An 8563-nucleotide genomic window follows, 5' to 3' on the forward strand; every position below is an offset into this window, starting at 1 on the left:
GAATAAAAATCAGTGAGGCACAGTTGCCATTATCATAAGTCTTAGCCTGTACAGTTCATGCAGCTAAAGTTCATGGGATGAAAAAATGCTTCTAATGACATATTAAAGGTAACTGCAGAAATAATACAACTACAAAGTGTATACGAGAAGTAAACATGAACTTGGTGATAATCCAGCTGCCAATTTAACATCTGAAAATCTGAAGACCATAAAAAAAGGAAGTACCATAATTTATAATTGGTAACATACAGTGGTCTTTTGTTTGAGCAATTTTTAGTACTCTTCTGTTATTGAGATCGGATTCAGGAATTCATGCATGGATGTATGTGTTCGTGTATGCATGCATATATGTATGTACACACCTATGTGTGTGCATAGACACACATATATACATTTCTGATTCTGATCCCCCCCCGAAACCCAAAGAATACCAATGTTTAGTGAAAAGATATCTTTGCATATATGTGAAGAACAACAGTAATGTTTAATGTTACAACACATATGTTTAATTCATAATTGGCATTGCATACATTAAACATATGTGTTAATATTACAACACATATGTTTAATGTATGCAATGCCAATGTTGTAAGCAACATCGAGTTTGTGTAATTCTTTGATTTTTTTAAAGCAAAAACATATCACTGTGTATATGGGAAGAAGGTCAGTAATGTATCTTATATGTATAATGTTTCCCATATCATATAATACTTAATGTATCATATAACATATAATCAGTACTTATGTATTATTGCAACCACCTTAGTTGAAATTACCAAACTCTGGCGAACATGCACATAATACAGTACAAAGTCCATAATCCGGACTCGTCGGGACTTCGGCGATTCTGGATTAGGGGTTTTTCTGGATTATAGATCATCAATTTAAATCTGGTAAGATGGCATGCAGAAATTATACAATAAAAAATATGAAACCGTAATTTATGAAATAAAGAGCAATTATGATCTAAAGGGTATCAAATTTTACAAAAATAAGCTTAATATTTATTTGTTTACTTTAGTAAACATTTCTTTCAATGCATGCATGTGTAATGTATGCGCATTCTCTACGCGCCATGCGTAAAGTTTGTGGTTTTGAGGTCTGGATTATAGATCATTCCAGATAATCGATGTCTGGATTACAGACTTTGTACTGTATGTTCTTTTAGGAAATCATATTCATTGCAAGTTTCAACACGAAAATTCATCAAATCACCTTTTTCTCCCATAAAAAATTGCCAAACTGCATCAAAGTAGTTGTGCTAATTTCTAAGTAGTATAAATTTTCATTTAATAATTCAAAGTTGTATTTTAAATTGCTAACGTTTCCTTTGATAAACGAATGATGTTTTGCGACTTACAATTAATATCAGCAGTCTGAGAATATTTTTTAACAAAATCATCAATATGCATATGATAAGTATTTTTAGCAAGTACTAGATGTTAGTTAAAATTCCATATGCAGTTTTAGATACAATATCTCTCTGTGCATTTAAGATAGTATAGCTAGGCAATAAAGTTATACAAAAAGGTTATATCTTATATAAATTAATAATTTAAATAAGAAAAATTATTTTAGAAAGCCCTGTATTTGAACATTAAATATGTATATGTATATACTTATTAACTTTCGCAGGGCAGTGTATTAAAAATCTTTTTCATAATTTAGAAATTGTTTGGAATAAGAAATTCAATTATCAAATAGGCTACATCAAGCAAATAAATTAGAAATCTCGGTATTTATGATTTACCATTCAAGGTTGATTGATATGCATCAGTTCATATCTACAATTTCATTTCTTAAGCATTTTTAGTTTGCAGCAAAGCAATGTATCATATGACATATAACATGCACATTACAGACATATTATATTGTACAACAGTTTGAAATATTTAAATCAAAGCAATATAATAGTATCATAAATGGATAATACTTCAACCGATGTTTCAGGAAAAACTGGAGTAGTTGCTACCGGTTTTTTCAACATCACTGGCGCCATGTTTATTTATTATTTAATAGAAAATGGTGTTGCCAATCTGTGAGTATGAATAAATAATAAATAATTGGAAGTTTGGAGACATAGCATTAATTTTAAAGCCGATGGAGTACTTTTGAGTTTGAAATTATGAATACGAATTTTAGATAAAGCTAACACGTTTACAGATATACTAGAAGAAACGTTTACTCTCAATACTACCCCCTACGACAACAATCATATCTCCAAAATTAATGATACTGTTAATACCTTCCTAAAAAATCCCAGGTCCTTTGAACTTTACATTCCTTGCCCCGCCTAAGCTGGTTGCCGATTACATAAGCTCCTTAAAACCCAAAAAAGCTCCTGGTGTTGATGGTATTTCTACCAAAGCTTTGAAACATCTTCCTATCAATGCCATCACTTGTCTTACTAAGATAATCAACTCCATCATCAAATTGTCATACTTTCCTAATATATGGAAACATGCCATCATCGTCGTTTTCCCAAAACCGCATCAAAATTCAACGTTTCCCCAGAACTACCGCCCAATCAGCCTTCTCAGTCAACTTTCTAAAATAGCTGAAAAGTTATTCTTAATCATCTTAATCAAATTATTCCACAGATCTCCTACATTCCTGAAGAACAGATTGGCTTCCGTCATCTTCACAGTACTAATCACCAGCTGCTTCGTGTCATCAACTATTACTGACGGTTTCAATTCTAAGCTCCCTACGGGAGCCATTTTCCTTGATATTGCGAAAGCTTTTGATAGGGTATGGCACCGGGGACTTAAATAAAAACTTATCAAGTTAAACTTCCCCGATCATTCTATTAGACTTACTGCTTCCTATCTTCAAGACAGAATCTTTGCAGTGAAAATTGGCAATTCTGTTACTTCCAAGAAAAAAATTTTCCCTGGAGTGCCACAAGGATCTGTACTTTCTCCATATTTACATAACATTTACATTTATGATATTCCATTGGACCCACAAATTACCATTGCTCTTTTCGCTGATGATACTGAAATTATGACTCAAGCTTCTACTGTTACTGATATCCGGCTCCTTTCTCAACATTACCTCAATCATCTAGAAAATTGGCTCACTCTTTGGAGGATTGCAGTTAATACCGAAATCTCAAAAGCAATAATTTTTCGCAAAGGCCAAACAAATTTCATTTCACTTAGACCTCTTCTGTTTGATGAAAAAATAGACTGGGTTGACGAAGCTAAATATCTAGGGGTCGTTCTTGATAAAAAATTGACTTTTCAGAAACATCTCAGGGAAACTGTGAAAAAAATCAATATCACGTTTGCAACTATGCGCCCACTTCTTGGCAGAAGAAGTCACATATCCGCTTTAAATAAACTACTCTTATATAAATCTATACTTCAACCAGCATTACTCTATGCTAGTTCTGTCTGTGGCCACGCTGCAAAAACTCCCCTTCAACACATCCAAGTTCTTCAAAACAAAACACTCAGAGAGATTATCAACGCGCCATGGTTCATTCCAAATTCGTATATCCACCGTGATCTCAAAGTTGATACAATTAAATATTATATTAAAAAACTTGCCAGAAATTTCTTCTATTCAGTTCTCGCTCATCCTAACTGTATCAATTCTCTTAGATGTTCTCCATTTCCCACAGAAAAGCACAAATATCCATCTGACATTCTCCACCCTTAACATTATTTACTTATACTAGATTCTTCAGTTCACTGACTTGGACCTTCGACCAGACATTTACCTTTTTCGTCGACTGATGGCGGCCACCTGACTTTTACTTTCAACTTTTTGTTTTACTGATATTCTTCACGTGATACAGAGTAAAAGGAGGCTCTGCTTTCTGAAACTCAAATTCACTACATGTTCTTAATAGAAAGGTGTTTTATTTTATTATTGAATTTTTAGAACATTACCAGGGAAAGTAAACTATTAAAACGCAATCGCACATACATCTGTTATTTCTGTTGCAAAGACGAAGTACCAAAGGTGAAGGAAATAATATTTAATACAATTCGCTTTATAATATTAAGTGGATGCAATTAACAAATGTGTAATAAATATCGTCTTCCTTGTCACAAAACCAAAAATTGAGATCGCAAAGGCGAGGGTTCATCATGATGAAGGAAGAAGTTAGAAAATGTTTTTAGACGAAAAATATTGAACTTATTAATCTTTTAAAGAAACCTATATGAAAACTTCAGCAGACTTGCGATGTGGACTGTATTTCACCAGGATCGCGTCATCGATATTTTTTCGATAAAATCATCAGACATAAAGATTTTTATCTTTCATTTACTTATTATAATGGACATTCTTTGAACCAACATGGTTTTAAAAAGGTCATTATTTACCTCGGCCACAGGCACTGAGGTAGCTACACAATTCTCATCAGATGTATTAATTGAAAGGACCCATTTTTGTTCTCACAACTAGCATAGATTTTAATGTGTCAATATTTTCGTCGAATGAACACATAACAGGAAACATTTTTCAGCGAATTCTTGGAAAACAGGCTTAAAAGCAGTCTTCCTTCATATTAAGGACATAATCTATGATATACTCGCCAGTATCAATGATATATACATGATATATTCGCCAATATGAATGATATATGCATGATATATTCACCAATCAATTTATTTATGCTGCACTGCATAAAACAAAGTATCATATAAATATATGGAACTTTCCTTAAAATGTATAAAATACGGGAAATGCCCATGACATATCTATAGGAGTTTAAAAGAAATTGCTCCTTTTCTTCCTTCTTGGAAGATTTTAAAATATTCTGAATGTCTTCTTTCGCTGATTTCATAAAAATCCTATTCAATATTTATTCCACTACAACAAAACTACTGAACTCTTGTTTTGAATGGTGGCGTTCAAGATTAATTTAAGTGCACGAGAGCTATCTGTCTCTGGTGCAACTAACTTTCAACCAAGATCATGCAGCGTTAGAAAAGGAAAAAAAGATAAAAAGAAGTCATACGTTTACTACTGATATTGGAAGTGAAACTGTATGAACTACACCAAGCGTGATGTGGGACATGTGGCAATGCAGAAATTTTGAAGCTGTTTTGTTGGCTTCATCTAATAAAATACTTGAAAATTAGAAATTACAATACCTATAAAACAGGTATAATTTAAAGTTATCTGTTGTAGGAATTTCAGTCGTTAATTTTATCTTTCTTAAGCTCCCGCTTCAGATGCTTCTTTTGAGATTTTCCAATACAAGTATAAAATGGCAGATTGAAATCTGTCATATACTGGTTGTTCCAAAATGAGCTTGCCAACTTTGATAACATATAATTCAGATATGGGGATAGATAGAAAGGTGGGTCTGCAGCATAATGTTTTAGAATCACCCTTCTTTCTGTCCGAAACATTACAACAGCTCTAACATAATGAATAAAAATGTAATAAAGGTTTTGCCTTAGAATACTGTAAGGGATTATTTTAAATTTCTAACAGTTATTTTAATTTTAAAACACTCTTTACTTTTTGTTCTCGTTTCCCACCTACTATTCCCTGCCAGAATAAATTTTTAGTATTTCGTTACATGTAAATGAGGTAAACAAAGTATTTAAAGGAAGGTTTCTCTTACTTCAAGAGAGGAGCTTAGAAATAAATAGTGGCGCGTGTTTAACATCAAATTGCTTCGTTGTTTAGAAGTAACTACGCTCGGCAGTATTAAGCGTACATGCTGATATTCGTCGTTTAATTTAATTAAGAGCTAACTACGTTAGATAATGTTGTACAACTTCAGCTAAGTTCATTTTAGTTTTGCATTGGATTAGTTTCTTATTTGTTATCTTGATTCAAAGCCTAAGTGGAAGCTTCTATATAAGCCCGAGAAAGGGGTCATCTGCATTCTTATTTATTATTTAAAGTTAAAGAGTGAGTTTAACGCTTTTCTGGACTTTGCCGTTTATGTACTCTGACTCAGCGATGAGTCGTCACATAGTTCAACTAGGTTTCTACGATGTCAAGCACAAAGCTATTTTAAGAGACATACATACAGCTTTGGTGAAGCATAGATAAAGTAGTTAGAAACATCACAATATCAAAAGCAGTTATCAAAATAATGGGATAAAAAGGTGTCCTAGAAAATTTTCTTTTTAGCATAGTAATTATTTGGTAAAGAAATGCTTTTCTAATAGAACCGAGTGACGGATTCTCCATTTTAGTGACTGATCCCCTTTATCCACATTAATCACTGTGTGATTTAGTGACTGATTTTTCCCTTTAAAGATTAAAAACACGAATTTTTTAGTCTAGTTTGAAGTATTGTTGAAAAATAAAATTGAAGAAAGTATCGTTACCAAATATCCGGGAATTAATTTTACTTATATGTTAGTTAAGAACAATAATCAAAAAATACATTGCCCCTTTTGTGATCTGCTGGAAAAAAAAATTAAACGAAGTCAGAGGTAGGTTGAGGTAGCACAGTTTTTTTTTTTAATATAATTTCTAAGGTTTAAGAATATTGCTTTAATGGTTTCTAAACTTATACAGATCTGGTGCTGAAAGGTCTGAAGGAAGAGTCCTTCAATTTAGCAATATATATTTTGCTCATCGTTTTGAAACCTTTACAAATCTGGAATGAATAATATTTTAATCATCATGAATTCCAGGCAAAGACTATTTACTGAAAGGTTTATTATTGAAGTTAGCATTATTATTAATTAACTAAAGTATATTTTCAGTGGTCACATTTTACTGCGTTAAAATACTTTTGGGATTTCTGCATTAATTATAGAAAGAAGGAGCTAAGGTTTTCTTGAAAAACAGAACTGCATTACGATACGATCTTTTGATCATGTATTAGAATTATATTAGAATTAACAGTATGTTTAATACTTATAACTTGCTTATATTGTTAATGCATGCTTATACTCATGACAAAAGTTAAAATGGATAGTACTATATGATTGTGAAATCATTCTGGAAAGTTTAGAAACAAGAAATATTTTGTACTGCTAATAAACAATTTGGATTCTGAATTTTTCTGGTTTAAGTTATTTTGGACGGATATACCTTTCGCTTCGTATAAGTTATACGTTCGATAAAGATTTATCTAAAGATAAAAATAGCAGATTTTTAAATGAAAGTGATATAATTAGAGCTCACTTTTGAATGAACGTTGACGATACCATTGACGAAAGGGAGTAGTGACGATTGAAAGTTTCAAGATAATTTTGAACACCTGCGGAAAGTTGCAGATTTTACTTAATATGAGCCGCCATGATCAGTACAATGTTGAAATGATAGCGTGTCGTTGGGTCCCACTTCCAATCCTGGAGAAGGTTTGCTTGTTTGTAAGTGTGTATAGTGTCTACGCTTCATGGTGCCACAGCCGAAAATCCTCTCAAAAAGTTTGGTGACAGGAGAAGATAAGTGGGAGACCTTTTGGAGATATTGCCGGGATATTTTGCATCAAAATTGGGAAAGAAATTCCTCGTTCTCATGCATTTAAGATCGGTCGTCTTCTGTAGTGATAGGTATTTGCCATTACCGACAAATGCATTAAGCTGCAAATATCCGGACATTTGAAATATCAACGAAATTTTTGATACGTAGGAAATTAGGAGTGATATTTTCACGACTCTATTCGAGGGGGGGAAACTTAAACATCTTTTAAAATTTATGAATAGCTTTCTTTTCTCTTTTCTTACACAAATAAATTAACACTTGATTCTTCTTTTTATTATTTGTTTGATTAACCGATGTATTTCGCACAAAAAACAAAATCTTTTATTGAAGAAGAGGGATCTTTCGCCAGATTCTTAACTCTTGGCTCCTCTCTACAAAATTAGTGTTGATTAATGCTAAGTTTCACTTAATTTTATAAAATTTCACTTATAGTTATAAATCGTATTATGGCCAGTGCCGTAGCTGGGTGGGGCAAGTGGGGACCTATGTCCCCGGGCTCAGCATTCAAGGGGCACTAAACTGACGTGATGAAATTGCAGAATGAAATTTTTTCCATTCTTGGCACACAGAAAAGGGCGCAAAATCTTCAGTTGTCTCAGGGTGCTGAAAACCCTACCTACCCCTCTGATTAGAGCACATTTCTTTTAGTTATGTTAAACCTTTAAACATGATACAGATTTATATTTCATTTGTATTCATAAAATTTCAATTAGTACATATAAATGGAACATATCAGATATAATTGCCAATGAAATGTCAGGCGAAGACAAATTATGCAATTCTATGAAAATTAGCGAAAAGATGGAAGAAATAATGTAAATATATTTTGATAAATTTTGACCCAATATGTCTTCAGAGGTTATTTTAAAACATTTAGAAGGGAGATAGAATTGAGTAACCAATCACTTTATAATATGAGTAACAAATGAGATAAAAGCAACGGGTTAATTTTTTGGGTTAAATATCTGCATTGCGAATCATTGAAAATACACCGAGCGTTTCAGCTTTCGCATGTTGTTTATTTCCCTGCAGAGTAGCGCCATCTACAATAATTGATATGATGCTTACGAATAATGTCTGCCGGTTGTCTTCTTCTTGTCTTTACTCATCTCTGTGAAGATCTTCGAAATTTGTGTGGTTGTGA

At 32.6% G+C, this 8563-nt stretch overlaps 1 protein-coding gene across 1 annotated transcript in view; it reads right to left on the bottom strand.

Annotated features, from left to right (window-relative positions):
* Arp8 (Actin-related protein 8) overlaps nt 1-2049 on the bottom strand; it is a 50025-nt gene extending 47976 nt beyond the window's left edge. Inside the window, exon 1 of the mRNA XM_035360419.2 lies at nt 1934-2049. Coding sequence (XP_035216310.1) covers nt 1934-1999 — 66 coding nt within the window. The 5' untranslated portion in view covers nt 2000-2049. The remainder of the gene's footprint in view (nt 1-1933) is intronic.
* Nucleotides 2050-8563: the final 6514 nt, after the last annotated feature.

This window comes from Stegodyphus dumicola, chromosome 6 (assembly GCF_044657685.1).
Source record: "Stegodyphus dumicola isolate Sdum_Otavi_A_Nest chromosome 6, ASM4465768v1".
Lineage (NCBI taxonomy): Eukaryota > Metazoa > Arthropoda > Arachnida > Araneae > Eresidae > Stegodyphus > Stegodyphus dumicola.